The sequence below is a fragment of the Rhagoletis zephyria genome, unplaced genomic scaffold (genome assembly GCF_001687245.7).
Source record: "Rhagoletis zephyria isolate East Lansing unplaced genomic scaffold, Rhagoletis_zephyria_1.1 Rzeph_scaffold_00018, whole genome shotgun sequence".
NCBI classification, from domain to species: domain Eukaryota; kingdom Metazoa; phylum Arthropoda; class Insecta; order Diptera; family Tephritidae; genus Rhagoletis; species Rhagoletis zephyria.
In genome coordinates this window covers 853,276-881,064 of record NW_016157102.1, presented here as the reverse complement: position 1 = coordinate 881,064, position 27,789 = coordinate 853,276, and the positions used below count along the sequence as shown (strand labels likewise).

At 35.4% G+C, this 27,789-nt stretch overlaps 2 protein-coding genes across 4 annotated transcripts in view; both read right to left on the bottom strand.

Annotated features, from left to right (window-relative positions):
- Positions 1-27,789, bottom strand: part of Lpin (phosphatidate phosphatase LPIN) — a 71,844-nt gene that overhangs the window by 31,239 nt on the left and 12,816 nt on the right. The gene's annotated exons all lie outside the window — the stretch shown is intronic.
- On the bottom strand, positions 5,932-9,980 carry kermit (PDZ domain-containing protein GIPC-like protein kermit). Of its 3 annotated transcripts, none has more exons than XM_017613990.1 (2): positions 9,857-9,980; positions 5,932-7,587 (listed from the first exon to the last, which is right to left on the bottom strand). In XM_017613990.1, exon 2 carries the CDS (start codon positions 7,514-7,516, stop codon positions 6,482-6,484), a length of 1,035 nt encoding a protein of 344 aa, XP_017469479.1. In that variant the 5' UTR covers positions 7,517-7,587; positions 9,857-9,980; the 3' UTR covers positions 5,932-6,481. The 3 variants fall into 3 exon arrangements, with proteins under 3 accessions (XP_017469479.1, XP_017469489.1, XP_017469483.1); XM_017614000.1 differs by lacking the exon at positions 9,857-9,980 and adding an exon at positions 9,688-9,850; XM_017613994.1 differs by lacking the exon at positions 9,857-9,980 and adding an exon at positions 9,719-9,850.

The window sequence follows — 27,789 nt, the reverse complement described above, 5'->3', positions numbered from 1 at the left end:
ATAATGTTTCACAAAAAAATATGTTATTCGCAAAATTGTACAAAGTTAGAAATAAATTACTGCAACTGAGCTAATTATGTTTCTAACGGAACGTTTTGGAGCCATTTCAATTATTTGGTCAAAGTCTTTTCTCTTTTTTGTACAATTCAAAAACTGGAATGATGTTTTAATGTACTACAGATGTCAAATTTGACTATTTTCACATCGAATGGAAAAATTTCGATGTTTATCCGACATCCCTAGATTATGTTGGCTCTAAGTTTATCTCTCATTTGTAGAACAACCCGTACATACATACATATGTATGGATTGGATGTGTTTCTGTTCTTAAAGAAATTGGAAATGCCATAAATTTGTTTGCATTCCAAGTTAAAACAGATGACTAAACCTATTACTGAGCCACTTTGGCCTTAGAAGCTATTAACAAATTGGAAAAGTACTAATTGAGACGGTTGGGGGAATGCATCTTTGTATGCATGTGATGAATGCCTGTTATTAGTAAACAAACTGGAATTCTTAACTTATTCGTATTTCAGTTTAAAGAGATCGAAACAGATTTTCCAAATGAAATGAAAATATTGTTTAAGTTAGAAATATGTAAAGTTTTGATAGTTAAAATTTTAAGAGCACACTATCAGAAATTTATTTTTGCAACGTCCTTTGAAGATAAAGTTATTTAAAGTTGACTTTAACAGGGATGCCGTTCTCATTGAAATGGGACTTTAATCATTAAAGCCTGCTCATATTTTTTCTATAGTTAAAAGGCAACGAGTTTAACCGATATAAAATAGTAAAAATATGTTGAATTTTTAAAAGAAGAAGCATCAAACTTATGCAGATAGATTTGTATTTTCCTTGTTGTTGCAACACATTTAGAAATCTTCCTCTTCTTCTTTTTCTTCTTCTTATTTGGCGCTGTAACCGCCTAAGCGATTTTGGCCGAGTTCAACAAAGCACGCCAGTCGTTTCTTTTCTATGCTAACTGGCGCCAATTGGAAATGCCAAGCGAAGCCCAGTCCTTCTGCATCTGGACTTTCCATCCCAGTGGGGGCCTCTTCCTCTGCTACCATCAGCGGGTTCCGAGTTGAATACTTTCAGAGCTGGAGCGTCGGTGTCCATTCGAACGATATGACCAAGCCAGCGGAGTCGCTGTATATTAATTCGCTGCACTATGTCCATGTCGTTGTAAAGCTCATACAGCTCATCGTTCCATCGTCTGCGGTACTCGCCGTCGCCAACGCGTAAGGGCCCGTAAATCTTCCGAAAAATCTTTCTCTCGAATACTCCAAGAGCCGCCTCATCGCATGTTGTCATTGTCCATGCTTCTGCGCCATATACCAGCACGGGCATGATGAGTGACTTATAGAGCGTGGTTTTCGTACGTCGAGAGAGGACTTTACTCCTGAATTGCCTACTCAGTCCAAAGTAGCACTTGTTGGCAAGAGTGATTCTACGTTGGATTTCAATGCTGACATTATTATCGGTGTTAATGCTGGTTCCCAAGTAAACGAAATTCTCTACTTTCTCAAAGTTATAACTGTCAACAGTAACGTGGGTACCAAGGCGCGAATGTGCTGACTGTTTGTTTGATGACAGGAGATACTTCGTCTTGTCCTCGTTTACCACCAGACCCATGCGCTTTGCTTCCCTATCCAACTTGGAAAAGGCAGAACAGACTTCGCGGTTTTTGTTACCGATGATGTGGATGTCATCGGCATAAGCCAGCAATTGCACGCTCTTGTAGTAAATTGTGAGCGGTTCAGTTCTGTCCAGCTCCCATTATCTTCTCCAACATCAGATTAAAGAAGTCACATGAAAGAGAGTCGCCCTGTCTGAAGCCCCGTTTGGTGGCGAACGGATCGGAGAGGTCTTTCCCAATTCTGACGGAGCTGGTGGTATTGCTCAACGTCTTTTTACATAGCCGTATCAGTTTGGCGGGGATGCCAAATTCAGACATAGCGGCGTATAGGCAACTCCTTTTAGTGCTGTCAAGCGGCTTTAAAGTCGACAAATAGGTGGTGAGTGTCGATCCTTTTCTCGCGGGTCTTTTCCAAGATTCGACATATTGTGAATACGTCTATGGTGGATTTGCCAGATCTTAGGCCACACTGATAAGGCCCAATCAGTTATTGACGGTGGGCTTCAGTCTTTCGCCCGATAAGACCTTGTAACCTATGCTTAGAAGGCTGATCCCGCGGTAGTTGGCGTGAATGGCGGAGTCGCCTTTCATGTGGATTGGGCAGAGCACACTTAAATTCCAGTCGTCGGGCATGCGTTCATCTGACCATATTCTGCACAAGAGTTGATGGCATGCACCTTATCAACTCCTCGCCGCCCCACTTGAATAGCTCAGCTGGCAGGCTGTCAGCTCCAGCAGCTTTGTTGTTTTTCAGCCGCGTTATTGCTATTCGTACCTCGTCATGGTCAGGCGGAGGAACATCGACTCCGTCATCATCGATTGGGGGCTCGAGTTCTTCTTCCCCACAAATTTCCGTGCTGCTACAATTCAGTAGCGTGGAAAAGTGTTCCCTCCATAATTTAAGTATGTTCTGAACATCGGTAACTAGGTCGCAATTGTTGTTCTTACAGGAGTACGCCCTGGTCTTGAAACCTTCCGGAAGTCGCCTAGCTCTCTGGTAAAATTTTCGGGCATTCTTCCTGTCGGCCAGCATTTCAAGCTCTTCGCACGCACGTATTTCGGCCTCTCTCTTTTTATTGCGTTTCGCTTCTTCACTGGAAGGGGTTTTTACGTGGCGGATCCCAAACCCAGCCCACAACCCATTGCTGGGACGGGGGTGGTTTCGCAACCAAATACACGTTTATATAGCGAGCCGCTTGCTCCAAGACAGACACCCGCTTGAAGCCGCACCTACTGGTGAACAGACGCTGCAGACTTCAGTGAGCCCTTAAACCGAATAAGTCGGAGTGGCCCCACCGCAGCTCCATGTCTTTCTGTCGTGACCCAAGGCTCCACTCGGATTGGTTACCGCATTTCGCACATGGATTGCTCATGTTGCCCAGAGTGCGCGAACGAGGACGCAAAGAGACGGGATTGAGTATAGCCGTGCAACTGTAACTGTATGCGCAGCACAACGACTATACCCCATTGCACTCCACATTTAGAAATCCTTACATACATAATATGTATGTTCAACTTGGCTCCACTCCCTCTGTGGAGTCAAAAAAGTTGGTGGAAGTCGTAAAAAAGCAGAGTTTTCTATTCGCTTGGTGCAGCTCTCAAGAAAAACGAAAAATTCATGTAAAATGACACATAAGAAATGGAAAAGAAATTTCCTTCTATCAAAATTTCCTTATTCAGTATGCAGCGCTTAGGGAGAAAAAATGCTCCTACATTTAATTTTTCAAGAAAATTTACAAGTACTTTTACAAGCAACAGAAATAATGAAAAATATTCCTTCTGATTTTACTTGAAGAGCTTAAAATACAATTCTTTTTCTTTGGAAAATTAAACACCTTAATTTACAGGACATATGCATACATACATACATACCATAATAGTTCCTGAGTTGTTTCTAAGCGACATTCTGGTGGAATTTCAGAAAAATCTAGATCACATAAACAATTTTTTTTTTAGTTGTCGAAAGTCTAGTGGGTAACCTTGCGAATACAGATGTATGCATACTACATATGAACGTACATACATATCTACGTAGAGATATTGTGAGCGATCTTGTCTAGCGAAAAATCCGATGGAAACCGCCATGACGTTTCGCACCATTTCGACTACACTGCAAATTTGTCTGACGAGGAAAAAATACAAGAAACAAAAACAAATGCGAGAAGCTAAGTTTGAGTTCATATTTGCGCCATTCATCGCATAAATTTAACATAAATTAGTCACGCGAAAATATTGTATGTACTCGTACATAACTTCTTACTTGCAAGCTTTTCGCAAAAGCGCATCAATGAACTGAACTTGGCGAGGAAATGCCCGGCCATGCCAACGCCTACGTAAGGAAATTTCGCGGGACATTTGGCCAGGCACCAAAAAAGCGAGGCAATTATGAATCGCGCCAAATACTATGTAGTTAAAAATTAAAAAGAAACTAATGGTGTTTTCGTTTCTACCACAAAATGTTGCCTTTTTTCTATAATAAAGACAAACGATGAGAAATTTTTCTGTTCGTTTCATAAAATGTCACCCTCTTGTCAGGCAAGAAAGGCACATTCTCTGCCTTTTCAAGCGTTGTCAGGGGAGAAGGTTGCCCTGAAAACTCGATGGTTACTTAAAATGACAATATTATGAAATACGTGAGCTAGACCAGAGCTTCGTAAAGTGGGTTCCGCGGAAGCTGAGGGTTCCGTAGAAAAGTCACCGGTGTTCCGTTAAATGAATTTTAGTCTGAATAAGCACGGCGGTCGGCAGTCGGTTTGAGTTGCTCACAAAGAAAAGTCTATAAATAGCATAGACCGAGACGCAATATGGTACATTTCACAACAAAAACATTAAAATATAATTTCTAAACTTTGTGCAAAACTCGCGAAAATTCAGCAAATTTTCATACAAAATTTCAACTTTTTAATCAGATTTTTTAGAAACCCATTTAATTCTAGTATAAAAAATGCGAGTTCTGAGTGAGTCAAATATCGCATAGATTTTTGAGATTCTTTTTGTTGAAGGTATTTTTTCCATATAAAGTATTTTCGAAAAACTTTTTTGTATGGATGGGACTGCGGGGGAAAAAAATTGCCAAAAATCAACGGTAATTCGTAGCTACTTAGAACTTCGACTTTATTACGATGAAATTGGGCTACAAATCTGCATACTCAAAAAAATTCTAAAAAATCTGATTAAAAAGTTGAAAATTTGCCTGAAAATTTACTGAATTTACGCGAGTTTTGCACAAAGTTTAGAAATTATATTTTTATATTTTTTGTTGTGGAATGAACCATATTTTTTATATAAAATTGTCGGAAAAATATACAATAAAAATTGTTGCATATATTGTAAAAAATCCAGTGTTGCTTGATGTTCTCAAATAAGAGAGATCTACCCTGGTCGTTTTAATTTTTTAAATATTCGTTAATCTCCATTTGAGACAAATTGTTTTTAATCTCTTCAATAACACCAATGCTTTCCCGTAGAGACAAACCATTGGTTTTAAATTTTTGTATCCAAGCAGAAATGCAATTGAAGTTACGAATTAAAAAAATCAAATCTGTTTTTATCTTATTATTTGTAAACATTTCTAAAAAAAAAACCTAAGAAATTGCCAAGAAAAAATTTATTAATCTACTATGGCTTGCTTAAATTTGCTTGTGAAGAGTACAACGCCCCCTTGTTTTCAACAGAAATTGCCATTATTTCGGATTGAAAAACTGCGACAGCAGGCTGTAAAATATCAGATGTCAAAACTCCTTGGACGCTACGATTCTAACACACACGAAATAGTAGCACTTTATTTCTTTCCCGTTTCCTTGAAAAGGTCCGTAATTGACTATTATACATTGAAAAAAGCAAAATAAGCGTGATCGTTAAAATAAAGCTTGGAAACCCTGATAAAGCAATAATTAATGACAGTGAAACTGATTCATTCTTCATATTAAAATTTAAAATATTTAAACTATTTCTAGTAAAAGTTTTTATTCATATTTAAATTAAACTGCCTTCGATTTTTAATTATTTGATGTGGGGTCCTATAAAATGAAAAGTATTTGGTAAGGGTTTCATCATCTTAAAAGTTTGGGAGCCCCTGAGCTAGACAACTACAAGACACAAGACAAGTAACATCAAACACATTTTGCGCCGGGGAAGGGCATTTTTTGAAAGAAACGAAAAGAAATAATGAAAACCTGCTAATAGAATTGGGCATTTAAAAAAAAAAAGAAAAAAACACAAAACAATAGCAGAAACGAAAACTTACCATAATAATACAATTTTCGATAAATAATGAATAAGTAGAGGTTTGAGTGTAAATATGTATTGCATTTGGGGTTTTATTTGTATTTTTACATGTTCCGTTTAAACATTGCTTCCTCTTCACTTCTAGCTGTAAATATACGCTTTTAAATTCTAAAACATTTTAATTATCTGTTATAATTAAATGAATAAACGAATAAATATTGTATATTTATATTTATATGCATGCAGTATATATGTATATAAATTGGCAGAAACAACTTATTTACGTACAAATTTGATTTTCTTGAATTCACGAATGTCATTATATTTTTAATATAATTAACATTAAACAATATCAATAGGAGTACATTTACTACGTATGTATGTATAACTAACAAAATGCGCATTTAGTATACTTTTTTTAAAATAAATACATTGATATGCCACCCACATTTTCCTAAGTAGTGAAAACAATACCTTAATTTTCATATTAACAAACAACACTATTTCGCAAATAATTTTCCATATCTAGTTCTTTCATATTTATTAAATTTGATCCTATTGATTCACTTTTCTTCCACCCCATTCCCTCTCTTACTACTTTTGGACAATTCATTTTTAATTCTTTGCCGTCTTTCGACGTCTAGCATCCGTTATAGCACCCCACAGTTCGATAATGAAATCATCGGTGAAGCCGAACGACTCCAAATCGGAATTATCGATAGCCTCCGCAAAGTCCATTGAATTGGATTTGTTTGCGCCCAGATCCCATATTTGCGTCGCCAACTCTGTGTCATTTATGCCCATAAACGATTCCAGCAAATTATTGATCGCCTCAATGCCCGATTGCGTAGATTCGTCAAACTTGTCCTCGATCTCCACATTGCCGTTCGCCTTAAACCGCAATGTTTCCTTGCCGCTGCCGTAGCCACGACCAGATGGCGCTCTCGACTGTGTGCGCGGTCCAATACCTTGAAATCCACTCTTCATCGGTTCCACCAAACGCAACGTAAATGTTGTGCCCGTGGGTATATCCTTCAGCAGTCGCGCCACCTCGTAATGTCGTTTTCCCACCATGGTTACCTCATTCAATTTCTCGATGTGATCGCCGACGCCGATGTGTTCGATGCGGTCAATTACCGAACCTTCTTTGATGCGCTTGATGAATGCATAGCCGGCGCCATTATCCGTTATTGTAAGGCCGAGCGCATCTTCCGATTTGATAATCTCAATCTCCTTCGGTCGCCCCTTTCGATGAGCGAATATAAAATCGTCCAGGCCGATTTGGCCGCCCAGCAATTTTGTCATATCTACTTTGTGTGAATTCAGGGTGCAGAAAAGTATCTCTTCCACGGGTATATCATAACACTCGGCGATTTTCTTGTAGAGTTCTCGTACGCTCGCAAAGCCGGTTATCAAGCCCGTGGGGCTGCCGTGCGCCAGTTGACAGTGAAATATCAGTTGAGGCTTGGGAATGTATGGGTCTATGCGGGAATTCGCGTTGGTACCATTCATTGTGTTGGTTTTGCCGTTAGCCGATGTGTTGTTGTGGTCGTTGTACGCGTTGGTGCTAGCGGCGGTGGAAGAAGAGTTAGCGGCAAGTTCAGAGTCTGTTCTACCGAATTTCGGACCCTTTTTTGTAAATAGCGGCATAGCGATATGTCGAGGAGATATTCGATCTCTGCTTCTGGTTGCTTCTTGTGGAACGTACTACTGAATCAAATCTGTTTGTGGAAGAAATTTTAGATATGATTTAGGAAAAATCTGCTCCGATTTCATTGATAGAGGTACATTTGTTATTATCAAAGCCACCTTTCCCGGGTTGAGTATTATACAATGAAGTTCATGAATTTGTAGGTTATTTATGTGTATGTAATCCAATAACTTTGTTTAGGCAAAAGTAGTTTATATGCTTATGAATTTTAATTAAATAAACTAAACTGTTTTTCTCTAGGAACGAACCGCAGATCCCGAGATAAGCGTGGGGTAAAAAAAATGAGGCATATGGTATGCTCTGCGACATAACTATCGCGGCGGAGTGGGGTAGTGCCCTCAGAGTGGGAGAAAGAGGGGCCACCCAAAGGGTGGTGGTCTCTCTCTCTCTCTGAGTAAATTTGTGGATACTCTCTATGAGTTGAGCAAAGCGTATCTGCTTTGACCTGGTGACAAAGTGGTCTGCAAGAGGTGGAATCGCTGTTAATCCTCGAAAGACGGAACTCATCTTACTGACAGAATCAAATACTTCGTATGGATTCTATATGGGCAGCTGTCGTGGAAACCTAATATTGAGTAGAAAGTGAACAAGACATCAGTGACTTTCTACCGCAGCAGGAGGATAATTGGCAAAGTAGCCCGTAATGTTTTTTGTGTTCTCTTACTCTTGGGCTCAATCCCACTCTGTCAAAGAAGTTCGCTTAGCATATCGTAGGTAAGGCGCTCAAGCCCAGCAGGGGAATACCTGCACTTGCATTCAGTGGCAGCTGATTACATACTTTCCAGTCAGGCTTATATGGATATCAGGCCATAGTGATATTGGGGGAAGGCAAGCTCGAATTAGTTTCGCGACCGAACAAGTGCAACTGAAATTCCACACTAGCCGAACGAGAACCGCGACCAGCGATCGGATTTTCTTGGGTTCACAAAGTCGCCATTCTTAATTCTGGTATTGACAGGACGCTGTCCGGTGGATGTTCACGCGTTGAGACGTAATATCAAACAGCATCCCCATGTCACAGAAGCTTAGAGGATGATGATGAGGAAACATATCAGAAGTTCCGCTTAACAGGAAGAGATCTTCGAGACCTACCGAGAGCGACCGTTAAAAAAAAAAATCGTTTTTGATGTTGCTCACAGCAGAAACGGAATCTGAGTAGTACGGAGAAGAAGTACGCACCTCTAACCACTCAGCTTCGGTGGTCGCCATAACCACCAGCCTAATTTAATATGGTATGAAAGTTCTCCCGCGAGATGTATGCTTCAACTGCTGTCTTCTGCTACTATTTGTAAATATGTAGTAGTGGTTTCCGTCTTCGGTTTATCCATTGTCCCTTGCGACATCTTACTAATAGTGGATTAAAGTGATCCTTTAACTACCGCTCTTATACCATTTTCGACGATTTTTTTTAAGTAGGAATGCTTTTTTTAAATAACAGAATTGGGACTTGAAAAAAACCACTACTTCTCTTCTACCTTCATTAAAAAAAGGTTTGGCGTAACAAGCCGTTTCGCGTCATATACATAGGTACAATATTCAGGAATTTACAGGGATCATATATTTAGTCGACAAAGCAAAGGTATGACGCATGGAAATGCAAGCAGACACACCGGAATATGCTTTCGATTACGAGTGAACCATTGAAGATATATGTAGATTTCTGTGATATTCTTGTACGAATAACTATGACTTTTTGATTTATTTGGCATTTGTTAGTTTGTAATAAATTTCCGGCAGGGAGTGTCGTTTTATTTATTTAAACACTCCAGAAAATCACGCACATATAAACTACTTTTTCATGACATGAAATGCAAAAACACTAGAATTACCCAGAACCATTTTCTACTTATTTTTTAAAGCCACATTTAATTTTTTAATTTTTTGCATTATTCTACGAGATGATATGTTTTATATACACATGTTTGATTTAAATTGCATTTTGGTTAGTTTCATCATAAGTGCAATTACTGATTTGTTTATCTTTCACCGTGACAACGCGTGTATGGATTTGTAGCAAGTGCTGTATGTATGTATGTATGTAAGTATGTATTTACGTAAAATTAGTAACTACATATAAACGATTCATTATTGTTGTATATATAAAAAGTACACTTATTTATTTATTTAAACGCAACACAAACACCACTGATTTATTGAGCTTTTCATTATGCGAAATTGCTTCTAAGAGTTTCACACTTTTCTTATATCGCAACATTAGTTTCTGCTGGATTTAAGTATTCAATTTAATTACACATGTAAAAATAGATATTTGTACGTACAGCTTGCCGCAAATAGCACTTCTGGCATTAAAATTTATAAAAATTGCTATATCGCTTCGTCAGCTTTTTATGAAGTTCTTATCTCAGTACGCGCGCATTGGAGATAAGATTTCATAGAACACAGGCGCAACAAGAAACGCTGTGTGTGATAAGCGCACCCAGGTCTCACTCACTCTCAACTTCAGCGGCCGATATTCATATACATACATACGTATATTAGGGTGCGGCCTATTTTTCAACTTTGATTTAGAAAGCAAGACTCCCGCTCGATAGGTTCATTTGGTCAAAGAAATGTGCTCTGCTAAAAATCGCATAATGGAAAGACGTACCTCAAGAGCCCCAAAGTTACCTCATAAAAGCTCTATAACTTCCAAGCATGACGAGAAATTAAAATCCATTGGCTGATATGAAATAAGTAAGCTCTTTTTACTGAAATATATATGGGCAAATCCTAGCGTTGCGGACGTTACGTTCGGACGTTTCTTTTAACATTTTTGCCAACAAAAATATTATAAGTAAGAAGTTTGAAAGTTTATAGCAGTACTTATGAGATCAAAATGATGGAAATTTGAATTTAAGTTAATATCGGTGTAGTATTTGCCTTCGAAATTTATTTTCGGACCTTACCGATTTTGATATGACTTTCGATAGTCAACCGATTTGCGTAAATTGTAATGCATGGTGAGCACAATCTACAAAAATACTTTGAAGAGAAAATAATGAAGTTTACAAAATGTGATAAAAAGTTTGCAAAGGTTGGATTAACTTTAAAACAATCGTATATGTGCGTTCGGGACGTTACGTTACGGACGTTACTCTTTTTTCCGTTGAGAAAATTGCTTTGTTTAAAGCGTTATTGTTGTATTTTATTAAAAGATATAGTGATTGAAGCCAATGCTATTTAGAGCTTTGTTTCAAGAAGTAGGAGGGGCAAACCAGATGTCTCAAATAAATGTGAAAAGAAATATGAAATAAGAATATGTTGTACTATGCTTTTTTTTACAGAAAAATGAGAGAATTCGAAATGCATGCATTTTTTGCGATTTTGGTTGACTATTTCTCGGATTCGCCCATGTACATAGGTTCATTTTCTTATTCTTTGTGAAATTTAATGAATTAGCGTCTCTTGAGGCATGTCTTTCCGTTATGCGAGGGAGTCCTGCTTTGATAGCTTAAAAAAAAAAAATTGTTTACATACAAATAAGGCGCACACTAATGTACATATTTAGATACACGCATATGTATAAACATAGAAGTATATGTTATGGTTTGTTACTGAACGAAGCCGCAATATTACTTGCAGTTATTCATATATATCTACATAAAAAGTACTCAAGACAAAAAACTTGAGTAAATACTGGTGAGGGCTGGCAGTTGTGGCAACCCCAAATGGGAGTGGAATGCATTAAGGGGCATCATTGATCGTGCGCTTAGTTATGTAAAATTGTATTGGCAATAAATGACTTTAAGCTCAATTTACACATACCGTGATATAAAATCCAACAAATTCAGGGCCGAAATACACTCGGCAGAAATATACTCGGAGGTATACTTCGCCCCTGCGAAGGGCGACCGGAATGGTAGGGCGCATTCAATGCCACTCAGCAATATAAACTCCACATATTTTCTAAAGGCTGGTTTTCACTATGTCAAATTTAATGGCATTTGTCGTCAAATGAGTGAAAACACATTAGGGCTGTTCAGGATGTTGTGGAAATGGTCTTGGATTTGCAACCGTGTGCATTTTATTGTTGTGAAATACGTCGAATATGCAAATGCAAGAGCTTATGCAAAAGATCCTAAGCTATCCTATTGTCAAGTGGGACCAAAAACGTTCTATCGATTGATTTACAGCTCAACCAGCCACCGACGGAGCGACCTTCCGTACCCGCCGTTCGCATCAACATATGAAATTGCTGTTGATAGAGAGAGAGAGAAGCAACAACAACGTCATGCGGAGGTGAGTTTTCGTTAAGACAAGAATCCCATAAGATAGGTCGTGTCAGCTGACACGGTCTACGGTTTTACGTCGGTGGCTGGCTGAGCTATTAGATCAGAGTGGAAAGGCATGGGTAAAGGAGATAAAGTTGTGTAAAAATATGTCGAAAATTTTTTTCGTCAAAAAATTACATTGTTAAAACCAGCTCCAACTTCAACTACTTGGCTCTTCTACTAGATGGTCCACAAGTTGTTTTTGTAAATTCGGTGTTAAATCCAGTTTAATTCTTAAACAAACAACAACAACATTAGCAATAACATTTTTAATGTTTTTTTAAGGAATGTGAAAAAAGTATACAATGTAAAATTTTATATACTACATATTATGTAAGCACAAGGAAGGAAAAATGCGTACGATTGTAACGAGGCCAGTCAAATAATCGACCATATGTACACAATCAGCCTCATTACGTAAGTCATAAGTTAGGCTAAATTGTACGACTCGAAAATATTGGCTTTGCCAACTGTCGTACTGAAATAAGCAAACGACGAAAATCGTCGAAAACTATGTAGTGCTGCCAAGTTTTTCCATTTTAATACATTAGTCGAGTTGTAATTTTAGGCAATGACCTGCAATTTTCGATACGATTCGACTCGCGAAAAACGACTTGCATTCGACACGACTCTCGCAATGAGGCTGAATATGTATGCTATAGCTTGTCTCGCAATACCGCGTTTTGGTTACCACGTCTCAATGGTTGCCTACTCTATCAATTTAATTGCAGTAGAAGCTCATATTTGGTAAGTTCAGTTAGAAATTCTTTCAAAAGTTTGTAAGGGTTTTTGCTATTTTCGGACTACCTTATACGTGGTATTAGTTGCGTTCCCAACTTTTCTGGATAAAACCTGTAAAACTGTCAAAAAGCAAGAGAAGCCAGAGAAGCCAGTCTTCCGAGTTAGGGAACGCAACTATTGCACTTGGCAGATATGAGGTATTACGCGGCAAGCGATGATATACACTTTAAAATAATTTCGCACCATTCTCTTACAATTCTATTGATACATGCCACTTTTTGCGAATACCTTCCTTAGATCTCTTTCCGCATTGGAAACCAAACGAATTTCAATGAAATGCCCGCTTCCTGATATCTGCTATTATTTTTAAATTGATTTTCCTTAATTAATTTTTATGTTATTAATTTTTTCTTCACAAGAAATTTTAATCTCAAAATATTCAAAATTGATATTTTTATTGTCATGCTCATAGATTGATCAATTGCTCATAGAACGATATCGATAATTTTGTAGATTTTTGTTTGAAGAGGCAATAAACCTTGCCACCATTTCGGTGACTCATAAATGGGATATTTACTTATATACACATGTACATATTTATGTACATGTATGTACTAAGTATACTAGTATGTTAGTAGATAATAAATTTACAATCTTTGTGGATATATGTACACATTAGATATTCACTTAGGTCTCTTTTTATGCGGATTTGAATTTATGCGGTTTTTCAAACCATTTTCTCCTTTTTTGAGAGACAATGCTTCTGATAAATATTTTGTATTTGTATTCTTACATAATTCATATATTTATTGTGGTATTTTTTTTTTTTGTTTTTGGTTAAAATACAGATAAAATTTTATTTATTTCATGAAGTGAAGAAATATTTTTTTTTTTGCTTAATATTGCCTCACTGGGTTTTCTATGCGGTTTTTTAGAATTTTTTACATGGAGTATCTGAATTTATGCGGTTTTTGAAAATGCTGGAACGCATCCCCTGTTTTTGTATGAAAGTAAAGAATTTTTGTATGCGGCTTTCTGAGGAACGCATGTACCGCATAAAACAAAGACCTAAGTGTATACATATTTATGTAAAACCAAATTATTATAAAAAGCTAAAATAAAAATTTATCATCTTAATAGTTCATGCAACTCAAATATCTATGTATGTATGCATATGTATATTTAAAAGTATAATTTTATACTAAAGTTTATGTACGCAGGTATGAACAAGTAATTTTTAGCAAAAAAAAACCGACTTAAAAAAAATATATATATAGCTATATATTTCATGATTCAATGATCGGATCTTAACCAAATTGGTATGGGACCACCTCTGAGACATTACCTTTCCATTGCAGAAAGAATTATCGGAAATCGTGCTCCAAAGTTAAGCGGTAACATACATAAAAAAAAAAATAAAAAAAAATAAAAAATAAAAAAAAATAAAAAAAATAAAAAAATTATTCCGACGAACTGATAACCTCCTCCTTTTTTGGAAGTCGGTTAAAAAACTAGTAACTTCTACAGTTTTGGTGTTTCCATTCTCAAATTTTTACAGCATACTCCATAAAGTTTGACAACTATTCAGTTTGAAAAAAATAAAAATCAAACATGATGAAGTTAATAAAAAAAAATAAAAATAAAAATAAAAAATAAAAAATGCGATTTTTTAATGCAAACATTTTTTTATTTTAATCTATCTCACACTCTCATGGAAAGCCGAGGTAATTACGCACATTTTGATACCTTAACTGATTTTCTCCGACAAATAGTTTATTAACTGCAAAATTCTTGAGTTCGAAATTTCGGGATTTTATTTTTTCGAGATTTTCGAATATCATGACAAAATAAATTAATAGGTGTTATCTTTTTTTTCGATAAAGAATGTAAAAAAATATATTTCACCCCAAAAAAATATTGAGGTGTAAATATTGTATGGAATGACCCATAAAAAAAAAACCAAATCGCTGAGCGAATTTTGTCGAACGGAGCGTTGCAGTCGGGTGATGATATTCAAGCGAAAAGATGAATCCTCAAATTTTCCCATTCTGCTTCTTCCTGATAATTATCTGGTAGAGAAGTAAAAAAACAAAACAATTTTTTCACTGATAGCTGATTTTGTGACGAGCTTCGTCGTCGCTTTCTATGTGTGCAATCTCATATATGTATATTGCTGTGTTGTAATTTTGACAGCGAAATTTCTTCCAACGAAGTTCGCTCAGCGATTTGATTCTGTTTATACGAAATTTTATTTCTTAAGGCTCAGCATAAGCAATGTAAAACGAACTTTTCCTCCAGCTTGTGGCGAGCGTTTATGTGCTGTCACACAAAATGTAGTGACAAAACCTTTTTTATCTAGGTGAAATAAACACTGCTAAAATTTTCGAAAATTTTATAATAAATAAACTTTGGTGTAGTCACGTTAGAAAATTCTCAAACATCAAAAACTCCATAAGCAAGTGCCAACGCTGCCCATACCTGGTCTGAAGGCAATACTCTTAACATTCAAAACTTTGTAGAGCTGTGTTGCTACAAGTGAAGATTTATGTTAAAAATGGTTTTATAAAAAATCCTTAAATTAAGGGTGTATTGCATTTTCCCGTAAGATATTTAGTAAATATAATTTATGATATGTCTCCATTGAGAGATCTACCTATTAAGATTTGATAAATCCAGATGCTAAATCACAACCGTCTCCATTGCCACAACGAGATTGTTTGACGCGTACATTTTTAAAAAGTTTACGTTTGCTCATGTATGATTTTATAAATACAGTTGCGGACATGGAAATATAAGACAGATAAAAAAAGGAAGGTGCCTGGAGCGGAATTGCACTATGTGAATTCTCAATATTGTTGGCTTCTTATTTGTGGTAAATATGTATGCATACGTATATAGAAAATGTAACGAATGTTACCATACTCCGAATCATTTTCCCGAATTTATGAAAAATTATCAAAATGGTAAAAAACAACATTTGCGGAAAGAAAGAGCTGTTGGGGAAAGAAACTCTCTTCTTCATAAGAGGGAACCGCAAATCGCATCGGGGACCTTTGGCATATAATGAAGACCTAGCTAGCAAATATGACTGCCAATATGGATATTTCTTAAGTCGAATTGATTGCTAGAGGAAGTTTGGTGCAATGTTATCGCAGCAGAACCATTACCGAATTTTATAAATTTTACGTTGCAGCGCGTAAAATAATAATATGTAGTAATAATAGTTGGCGCTTACACATATGTATGTATGCTAGTGTTTGGCCGAGCTTCTCCTTCGATTTAGACGTGCGCCTTGATGTTGTCAGTTTTATGCCGACTCCGAACAGCGAGGGTATTTTTATTAGTTGTTTTTTTTTTCATGACAGAAATACACTCGGGGGCAACCGCTGTTAAGAAAAAACCTACGACCTAAGTTATGTCAATATTAAAAATTTTCCTTTAAGACGAACCAAAATATAAAAAGTCGCCTAAAAATATTTACGAAAATACATGGTTTTTTTAATCGGCTAGATTTCTATGTCCGCAACTGTATATTGAAAATACAAATGCCATTTGGCGTATGGCATGTGAATTTGTGGTTGCCCCACACAACAAATTGTATTTATTGATCAATATTATTGAAGATTTAACGAAGATTTAATTTAAATCTGCTGCCTTTCGATATTAAATTTTATAATCTCGAAAGACGTTAACGTTAAATATCGGCAGATGGTTAAATCTTCATTAAATCCCCCAATGGAGACATAGTATTAGAACACTTTCGACGAATAGAAAGTCGGGAGCGTAGTTACAATAATAAAATAGTAACAAGATGAAACATAATTCTTTGGCTGTTGGTTGCTAGAAAGCCTCCAAGGCAAATTTCACAATTACAGCATTGTCTTGCGATTCCAAGCTGTTCCAAAATCTAGCTTCATATATATATCGCGACGAATTGTAATGTTACATAGTAAGTAAGGGAACGAGCTCATTTTTTATTAATGTATGGAATACTAGAAACATCATCTACACAAATAAACATTTTAGGTGCGTTCCAGCCATTTTTGGGCTAAAACCAGTAGATCTGTCAAAAAGCAAAATATCTCTTACAAGAGAGAGCAACGGAATACAACAAAAAAAACTGCTGCAATGCAATTAGCCATTTTCCCGGCAAGTATGTAAATATCAAATATTTATTTACAAAACTATTTATTCAGGCAGGCGCCAAAATTCTTCTACACAAAATTTTACTTACTTCTTAAAATATTTCGTTATTTTGGTGCTTCTATTCTGCTAAAAATATTTGCTATAGTTTGCTTCAACTCTTTTACTTGTTATTTACGAATGCAACACTGCTCTTCATTTGATAGTTTTTATGTATTTGCCAGAACAAAAAATTCGGATTAAATCCTGCACCTTCTAACTGAGAGTATGTATATTTTACGCTTTGGAAACGGGTCTCCGACTAAGTAAATTCTGCAAAACCTGAAAATCTTACTGCTGCTGGAACGCAACTATAAATAAATACAAAAAATGGTTAAAGCAAAATATTAAAGCCACGAGTGGCCGGCCGTTAGAAAGTCTACAAGGTCGCATACTGAGAGGCTCCCAATAAGAGAGGCTCCCAATAAGAGAAAATACGAAATATGTATGTTGTATGTATGTATATAAATGCTAACATACCTATGCAGATATTGTGTGACTATATATGCACTCTGTCTTTTTGATAATATCAAAATGAAAAAAAAATTAAGACAGAATTAATAGAAGAAATAAAAAAAGATTTATGTGATTAAAATCAATTTATTTGTATGTAAAGTATATATATATATTGGTTTTATTTAGAGCGTCTACTTCGATCATACGAATAAAACATTATAGGGAAATAAAAAACGACAGCGCGAAGGCATTGGCTGTATTCAAGTATTTATATGCGGAAGATCATTCAATTTATAAAGTATAATTTATTTATACGAATATGTATGTATGCATAAACATGTTTTCGACCCATATGTTTAGAATAAAGGCAATTTTAAATATTTTTTAGTGCACTATCTAACTGGCGTTACTCGAAGGTCCAACCAGTTTTACTAATACAAAAAGAAGCTTGCTAAGAGTTTACAAATTTCAAAATATAAACACATACAGTTTATTTTGACCAGGTTTGGCTCTTATTCTTTTGTTTCCTCGATGTTTAATATTTTCTTTTATAAAAGTCTAGCGCCTATATAACAAGCACTATACAAATCCACATTTCAAACGTTATACAAAAATTTAAAAAAAATCAACAAATTTTACTAAAACTCCCCAAAACTTTTGTACTTTGTACTCGGCAATTTTAGAAAAATTTTAGGTAGAAATGCACTTTTATAACCCATTAAATTTTAATGTGCAAGTTTCAAGACGCTAACACATTGCGTTGATTTTTAATAACTTTCTATCATCTGAAGGTGTTGTGCATTTACTTTCCTGTAAAATATGCAAAAAATTTCTTATTATATGAAAGAAAAAGCCTAGCAGCGTCAGCAACAAAATTATTAAAAATCAACGCGATTTTCTAGCGTTTGTTCTATTTAAATTTAAAATTTATAAATAAAAAGTTTGAAATTTTTGGGGTATTTTGATAAAATTTATTGAAGTTTTAAAATTTTTGTACAAAGTGTGAAGTGTGGATTTATATGGGGCTTGTTATATATTTTTAATTGAAACACAGTTCATTCTCTACCAAAACCCATAAAACCCAAGTTTCAGAATTTGTAGAAAACTAAAAAAAATCAAATAATGAAACCGAATCAAAATAACGTTCCGGTCTCGGTTTAAGTCTTGCAAAGTGTTCGACTTCGGTTTCGGTTTTGAAAAAAGAACTATGAAAACAAGTTTGACAAAAAAGATTATTTATTAAATAAATATGCATATACCATACAAGGTTTGCTAAAATTTTTTGCGACCCTAAACAATGTGGTTAATTTTAATTCGTACAAAGAAAAAGCCTCCGAATCACTCACACTCAAACTTTGCAAATTGCCTATCAGCTTGAAAACAATTTTTCTTTCAAGACGATGGGCAACTTAAGCAACCGAACGAGAAGTGATGGGAAGTGGTGAGCTTTTGTTTGCAGAAAATTGTGTTTAATAAAACATGAAAAGTAGAAAACCCCTACGAGTGGCAACTCCTCATATGTGTGATTAATTTGAAAGCAAATTATTGATCTAGTAACGGCATAGTTATGCTACTGAAGAAAATATGTTTGTGGTTGCCAGATCCTACAGCTGCTATTTATAGTATTCTCGAAACCGATTGGAACCGGTTTCTGTGCTTGAAACGGTTTTAAACGGTTACTGTTTCGGCTTCACTGCTTGAAAAAATTCAGTAAATTTTTATCGAAATTTCAAACTCTTTTTGCAGAAGTCTTAGAATTTTTTAAAGTATGCAGTTTTCGAGCCCATTCAATTTTAGTGTAATAATGTGCAAGTTTCAGATCGCTAAAAATTGACTTCCGTATAACAAATAAGCACAAACTATTTTTATATGGAAAAAAACCGCAATACCTTCGGCAAACAAATTCTAAAAAATCAGCTGTAAGCTTCATACCCTAAATGTTATATATTCGAAAATAAAGCCAAAATTTTGGTATATACATACATACATACATACATATGGGTATAGAAGTAATTTAAAACTTGTGAATAGTGTATTTGTTTAATGTAGATACATTAAGCAACATTTTGCAATGTGTTAATTGAAGATCGCACAATTTTCTATTAACTAGACGTATGTTGACCGTAGCTGTATCGACACTGCTTTGCATGTGCGCATATTTTTTATGTTTAAATTTACATTTATTATACTAAGTGCTCAATTGAGGGAAATCGCGGGGACAATTTCTCTTTGAGTGAACTGAGTAATCAAGTAGAACACAAATCTTTTAAGTGGTTGATTTGTACATTTTTATTTATTTTACTGAAACGCTCAAAACAATCTTATCTGTAGTGCCTAAGTGTTTTATTTGTTCTACGTAGATCAATTTGGAAAGTCCATACTACTTATTTAATGAAATTATTTTTCCTAATACAAAAGTAAAATACAATATGCAAGTAGTTATATGTAGGAAATCTGTAAATAATAACAACATACATAAGATTGCACTATTCATTAATAATTCTATTTTGATTCTCGGTAAACATATCGAGCCCTAACCGCCAAAATAACGTAAGCGAAATTTTTTTGAAAATTTTATTTTTGATGCAGAATGCATCTAGATGCTCTAGGAATATTTCTGCATCAAAAAGAAAATTTTGAAAAAAAATGTCGCTTACGTTATTTTGGCGGTTAGGGCTCGATAAGATACCTACAGATAGCAGTTCTAAAAAAAAACTCGAAAATGTAGGCTAGTACTAAGAATTAAATATGTATGTATATCAAGGTAAGAATGAAGTGTTTCCGATACCAAATGACCAGCAATTTAATGACAAATTTCGGCATTTAGAAACACCGCATGACATTTTCTAAACTTTATGATAATTCTAATTTCATAGCGCTTTGGAAGGACTGAATTACATACCTAATCTAACATCTACTCCCGCGAAAAAAGTATGTTATTTTATTTTATTCAAAATATTCGTGCAAATCACAAAATGACCAGCAAGAAAGAAAAAAGCATTCGGTATCGCATAACCGGACGTGAATGGGCTCGTCCACCAATACACTTTTTAGTGATCCATTGGATTTTTGCTTTTAAAATATATGTACATACATAATAAAATATTTAATTGTACTACGCACTAAAATATATAAACAAGGAGTAAATAAAACCAACAAAAGTAGATCTTACAGAAATCAACAGCGAACCATGTGACGACGTCAGCTAATTCTGCTCGTAAAATGTGCCATTTCGCGGGAATGCGTTATGATACGAGGCTCGCTGCATATGTATGTATGTATGTATGTAAGTGCTTTGAAGAAGCGGCTAAAGAAACTATCTGGGTAATTTTATTTAAATAATTGTTATTACTTTGATTCAAAAAATTGGTGTTAAAAAATTAAAGTATTGAAAAGTCTTTAAAGAAAGAAGCATTGTAATAAAAAAAAACGCCTTAGCTGATTGTCAAAAAGCGCCTTCGGATTTTTGGCATACTTTACTTTTTGGTCTATAATGCTACATCCTGCAAAAAAAAAAACAGCAAACTCATTTGGTGTGTTTTTCTGCTAAGTAAAAAAAGAATACACGGCCTCTTAATCATAATTAGGCGTTTTATGAGAAAAAGACTAATTATACTTATCTTAAAAAAGTAGAAAAAAATTTGCATCAAGATTTTAATCTTTTCTTTCTTTTGCAATTGGTCGATGGGCGGTTTTGCAAAAACATCGACGATATGTTTAAAGACACTTTTATCAAAGTTGATAAATCGGACTTTTGACCGGTTTTATAGCACAAATACTCCGATGTGCAGCGATTGACTGTTTTTCTACCACATTTGTAACATATCATGAGATCTACAGAACGCCCCTCGTATCATTGCCGGCCTGATCAAAAATGTAAACAACTTTCAATCGAATGAAGTGAGTGAGTGCGGGCGTTGGAGCAACACATATTGCTTTAGACGCGGCGCCAGCAAATGCGTTCAAAACAAGTCAATAATCTCACGTTTGTGCATACTTGGCATCTACTATACGATGTATGTATGTATGTATATAGTACGTGTATGTATGCACATGTATTTACATACCTATGTTGTATGTATATTTAACGTTTCACCGCTTCCGCATTGAGCAGCCATTGGTCGCAAAATATGGGGGCCTGTCAGCGACTGACTCTGGTGTTGATTGCTATGCTTTTGACACCCATTTAGGCAGCGCAGTTGTCAGCTGGGGGCCAGGTTCGTGGCGTGTGGCTGTTAGTGAACAACCGTTTAGTGTAGTGATTCAGCATAAACGTTAAAAACATAAACGCTAATACGTATGTATGTATAGGTAGATATGTACAATTATGCTTAGAAAAAGCAGTGGCACATGTCTCAAATCGTTGTCTAATTCTTACTAAATCTTTATAAAGCAATCATAATAATAAGCTAATAAAAATAAAAAATTATAGTTTAAACAAGTAAACAAGTCTAAGTTCGGGCGGAGCCGAACATTGGATACCCGGCGCAAATATCAAATATAGTTTTTTTTTTTACTTTTCCGAAAACTACCTACTACTACATGGTAAGCAGGGGTGCTTTTACCCCTATTTTAAACATCTTCGATAGAATGTTCAGTTAGACATAATGAGATAAACTTATATAGTCATATGTGAGCGATATTACGCCCATTTCCAAAAAATGTTACTTCTTTTCAAGGGATTGTTTTTAGCATCAATTTTGAGTAAATTAGCGTCCTTAAATTTCGAAATATTGAAGTTTCAAGCATTTCTGAAATGTACCGTTATATGAAAAGCGGCCGTAATTTTAGTCCGATTTCAATAATTTTCAACGAATGCTTTTGTGTGGATAGTACAATAACCATACCGAGTTTAGTATAAACTGGTAGGATGGTTACCGAGATACATATGTATATCTGATCATAAGTGGGCGGTGCCACGCCCATTTTGCAAAATTTCACCATAAATACATTTCTTGGTAAAGAATTGTTGCAAGCATCAATTATGAATAAATTAGCTTTAATATTAACTGATTTATCGACTATTTCGTATTTCTCTAAATTACCGTTATATGGAATGTGGGCGTGGTTATTGCCAGATTTAAAAAATGTTTTTGGGATGTTGTACCAAGGCCAACAACTGTGCCAAGTTTGGAAGAAATTGGTGCAGTGGCTACCAAGATATACACATGTAACCATAAGGGGGCGTGGCCACGCCCATTTTACAAAAATTTATAATATTCTTATTTTACGTCTAAAAATTACTGTAAATATCAATTTTGAGTGAATAAACTTCAGTAGTTACTAAAATGTCGTATTTTCGTATTGCTGAAAATTACCGTTATATGGGAGGTAGGCGTGGTTATTGTCCGATTTTGCCCACTTTCAATACCATCCGCCATACGCCGAAAGGAAGTACACGTACCAAGTTTCGTTAAGATATCTCAATTTTTACTCGAGCTATCGTGTGCTCAGACGGACGGACGGTCGGACGGACAGACAGTCGCCGCTTAATCGATTTCTTATTTCATTCTGATCATTTATGTATACATTTGTCTATATCTATCTCGATGCGTTATGTGAAGAAAGTTATAATACCTTTGTGCACAAGTGTGCTCGGGTATAAAAACTAAAGACTGCATCTTTTAGGCGCATCATTATTACATAGTTACATCCCAACCTAATAAAAGCGAGGTAATTAAATGTGTACTGTCGGAAACATCCGCATCTACATATTGCTGAATCTATCGCAGAGTCGATTTTAGTGAAATCCTTTTAAATCATTTATTTCAATTTTTTTATTTCAGAAACCATCCAGGAGAAGTGCCACATTTCGTCATACGATATATCAGCAAAAGATCGAAAATAAAAATTGTTTAGCGAAATATGGTCCGGATTCGAGAGAAATGGCTGCTTTATCAATCGGCATTTCTGACCCATGTTGAAGGTAAGATTTTTTCTCAGTGCACACCGTACTTCGCATATTGGATTCACATACATACATACATAGGTACATCTTGTATTTACGCACTTACTGTAAAATTCAGCAAGTAAACAAATTCTAGCATAAACAATCGTTATGTTCGCACATTTGTGTTTCAATTGGATTGTTGTGGTTACTATTCGTTTTTTTTTTTTTCACTGCACGTCGCAGCACACAATTCATTTATCAACTTGCTAGTTTTTTTTTATATTGTTTTTGTTTTGTTCCTCGTAACGCAAATGAAAAGTTTGTCGTAAACAAAAACAACTCGCCTTAATTGCATTCCATCATTAAACTACTGCATTAAATGCATTTGCTTTTGCAACTGCGTCGCCGGACAGGCAGCGAAAAACAAAAACCAAAAAAAAGTTAGTCATTTTACAATTACATCACAGTGCGGAGCAGAATTATTATTTTTCACCGCAAGTGTTTATGACAACCGATATGGTTATGTTATTGTTGTTGATAAAAGTGTATCGTTGGAGAAAAAGAAATAAAAACATTCACGATTCAGTTTGAAAATATCGAGCCCTAACCGCCAAAATAACGTAAGCGTCATTTTTTTCAAAATTTTATTTTTGATGCAGAAATGCATCTAGATGCTCTAGGAATATTTCTGTATCAAAAAGAAAATTTTGAAAAAATTGTCGCTTACGTTATTTTGGCGGTTAGGGCTCGATATGTATTAATCTGTTATGATATGCCAGATAAATAAAATAAAAATTGTTTACATTTTATGTATATATTGAAATGCGTATGAGATGAAAACAAAAACATTAAAAGCACTTTAATCAAATACATACATAACTGACAAAGGGGATGATGATGATATCGACATCAGAACAGTAGAACAAATAAAAAAAAAAAATTATTGAAATATCGATAGCAATATTGAAAACTGCACACAACGCTCAAATATGGATACTTTTTTAATAGTTTTTGCGCTCCTTATATAATGTACTAGCGAACTTCGTCCCGTCCAAAGTTATTTTTTTTTTGATTGAAACATTTTGGTCCAACATTTCCAGCAAAAATTCGCGCTCACGATTTCCAGTGGCATATTTATCTGCTAAGGTTATGGGTTGGTCGTCGCCAGAAGCATATTTTATTGCCGTCTTAAATAAAATAACAAAAGTGTTATATCCGTGAAGAAGTTCTTGAAATACTCTAATGATCTGGCATTTCATAGCACGTTTAATCGCACAACGAAATAAATTCGAATAACTTTAAGGGAGGTCATTTGAGATTGACCGCTGTCCTGTAGGTTTAACGCATAGTAATATTGGCAAATTAAATTCATTGGTCCAATCGGAACACATCAGAGTTCGATATACTCAACTCAATGTAATCGGATATTCACGGCACTTTTTCCCACTTGACGATTTTTAGTAATAACTCGACTCCAGCGCCACCTGACGGCTCTTTTTGGACTTACCGTTACCAATACAAATCTCGAGTATGCGCCAAATCGGATCATAAACACGATTTTTAGTAATAAACCGTATCCAGAGCCACTTAGCGGAGAAATTTTTAAGCAGAAATATTCCCTTTACGATTTCAAGAAAATCCGTGTAGCCGTTCTTGAGCTTTGCGAACAGAGAAAACGGCTTTCAAAATATATATTAGCATAGGTAGATATACATACATTAGGGCGGGTTAATTTTTACTATTCACGTATAGCATAGGAAGATTCTATGTGTAATTCTATGCAAATTTGCTGAAGAAACCATGCGTCTAAAATTAATTTGAGTTTGCCGAATTGCGAAAATAGGTTTCGGAGTAAATATGAAAAATTTCACTTTGATGAAATTCATAAAAAAAGATAAGACCGGAAATGGATTCTTCATACCAAAATCCCCCTTATAGCATGCTTTTAAACAAAATTTAGGAACTTCTTTACGGCAATGCAACAAAATGCTAAGAAACCTATTTTTATAATTTGGCAAACTCCAAATTTATTTTAAGTAATGGTTTCATTTTTGAGTTCCCATTTTTTCTTAAAAATTTTTTTTTTCGAAAAAAAAACCGCGTTTATTCGATACCTCACATAAAAATGAGGGAAGCGTTAGCTATGGTATTTTTCCAAGGCTTCAGTGCGAACGGATCGTATGAGCGGTAAGTACATTGTTTTAAGTAATTAATTAAGTATTTTTCGACAAACTAGACTAGTTACTACCTACATACATACATACTTATATATATATGTATGTATGTACATGTTTTTAAAGGCCTTAGCAGTTTGTTAAGTTACCTATGTACATACATACATACATACATCTGTAGGCACATAGTATATCGTAAGTATGTAACTATATTTAAGAGCATAGGTACGCCTTTGGTTGGCACTCGCACGCTTTTATTCAACTCTCTTACACAATGACTCTTTAAAATATTACGAGTAGTGACAACTAAGCTTTTAAGACACTCTTAAAAATGTAAAAGAGAATAAAGCTTTTATTTTGAACAAATAAATAGAAAACAAAGTCCATGTAGATCGAAATAATCAGTTGTTTATATTATACATATATCTGTATATATGCATGTTAATGTATGTGTAGGAAAAAGGTCGCTTTCTAGTTGAGCAATTGTGACGTTGTTGTGGATAATTTTTATTTTAGACGTGTCACACCGTCTGATACCGGCATCACAATAAACGCTTTTTGTTCGTGTACCCATAAACTAATTCACTATGGCACTTACATACATACATACGTACATATGTATTTATTCTTATGAAATCGCTTCTTCTGATATCGCTATCAGCTGTTACTGCAAACATACCGCAAAGGCGATTTTATGCTTGAAATACAATACCGGCGAACGGCAAACTTCGCCGAATTGGGCGATGCTGTCGTTCACCGTTCGCCCAGCTATTTCGCCTACTTAAACAGAATTAGAGCGGTAGCGAAAACAGCTGATCCCATTTGGTCGCCTTTATAATTTGGGTGACCATATTTAGAAAAAACTAAACCATATTTAGAAATGAGGAAATTATAACAAATATAAATGTAAAACAAAGAAAGATTATTATAAATAATTTGTTTCAAGCCAGATTTAACGAATCCACAACTATATTTTTCAAACAACAAAAATAAATCGTGTTTAGGTTGTTTTCTTTTAAAACTTTGAAAGCAAAAAACAAATACGGCCACCTTTGGCACGCACAGCTGTCATCGCCCAGCAGGGCGATAGAAATAAATCTATCGCCATGAAACGCCGCCAAGCGAACTTCGCATTTCGCTTTTGCTGTGTTCAATTTCATATGCGTGCGGGTGTTCTAATTTTGACAGCGCGAATTTCGCTGTGGTGAGTTCGCCGTTCGCCGGCATTGTATTTCAGCTATTATGTTTTTTCAGCGAAAATCCAGAAAGAATTATACAACACTCAAAATATCAGAGAGCAAGAAAATAATCCTCTCAAATTCGCTCTCATGTAGAGAAACTTGCAAATTTTTGCATGAATGCAAATTAGCAGGTATTTGCAAGTTTTTCTGCCAGCTGGTGTCCACAGTTGCATTTCAAGCATAATAAATTTTTATAGAATGTTTAATATCTTTCAGATAGACAAAAACAGGATATTCATGTATATTTCTTGTTAGTCTGCCTTTCACATACATATTGAATGTCGGATCTCCTAAATCGACTATGGTTGCGATTGCATTCCGATTACGAATTGCAACTTCTCTCCACGAGAACTGCCACTTTGCGCTCCCAGTTTTTGAGTGATGGATAATATTTTGGCCAGCACCAACGCGATTTAAACAAAAATTATGATAATTCGTACAAACTCGTACACATTTTTTGCCCGACGAACAGAACTAGATATTGTTATATAGATATGTATATCTATGGTTGTTAACAGCGCATCCAAATATCCTAAGCTAGGAGATGTCAGTCATATTGGCGGTAAAAAGTGCCAAATAAAAAAAATAAAGGTGTTAAATAAGGGGATTTTTTGTTTTAATTAAATGAAGATTATTTCTTCTTTTCCATGTAGCAATAAAGAAAGAACCACGGGGCTAAAACAAAAGTTCCGTTCCAAAATAAAATGAAATATTCCCCAAAAATTTATTCCAATAGTACTATACACCTATCAAAAGTATAATCTTAGCACCTTGTGCCAAATTGAAAAATTAGGTGGGATTTTAGGAAAAATAGGGCCAAGAAATCGCCGGGCTTTATGTATTTTCTTGTATTCATCGATTGCTCAGAGCGACAGTACAAAATCGCTCGTATAAAAAAGTTACTCATACGCCCAAGGGTATAATTGAGCTAACGGCGAAATTGTGGCGACCCTTGTGCTGAACAATGTACATACATACGGTTACATTAGGTGCATTTTTTTTTGTAAGCGAGCGACAAAGGAACGCTCAACTCGGGTAAAATTTCCTTTTAGCTACCTAAGCAACCCTGTTGGTAGCTGGCAAGAAACATGTGACTAGTTTAACGCGATTTAGATATAAAAACCAATTTAAATGGGTAACTATGCGAGGTATTCTTCTTCTTCTTATTTGGCGCTGTAACCGCCTAAGCGATTTTGGCCGAGTCCAAAACAGCACGCCAGTCATTTCTCTTCTGTGCTAACTGACGCCAATTGAAAA

What these genes read in the sequence shown, in the direction of transcription:
- kermit (XM_017613990.1), bottom strand. Translation starts at nt 7,516, where the DNA reads ATGCCGCTATTTACAAAAAAGGGTCCGAAATTCGGTAGAACAGACTCT.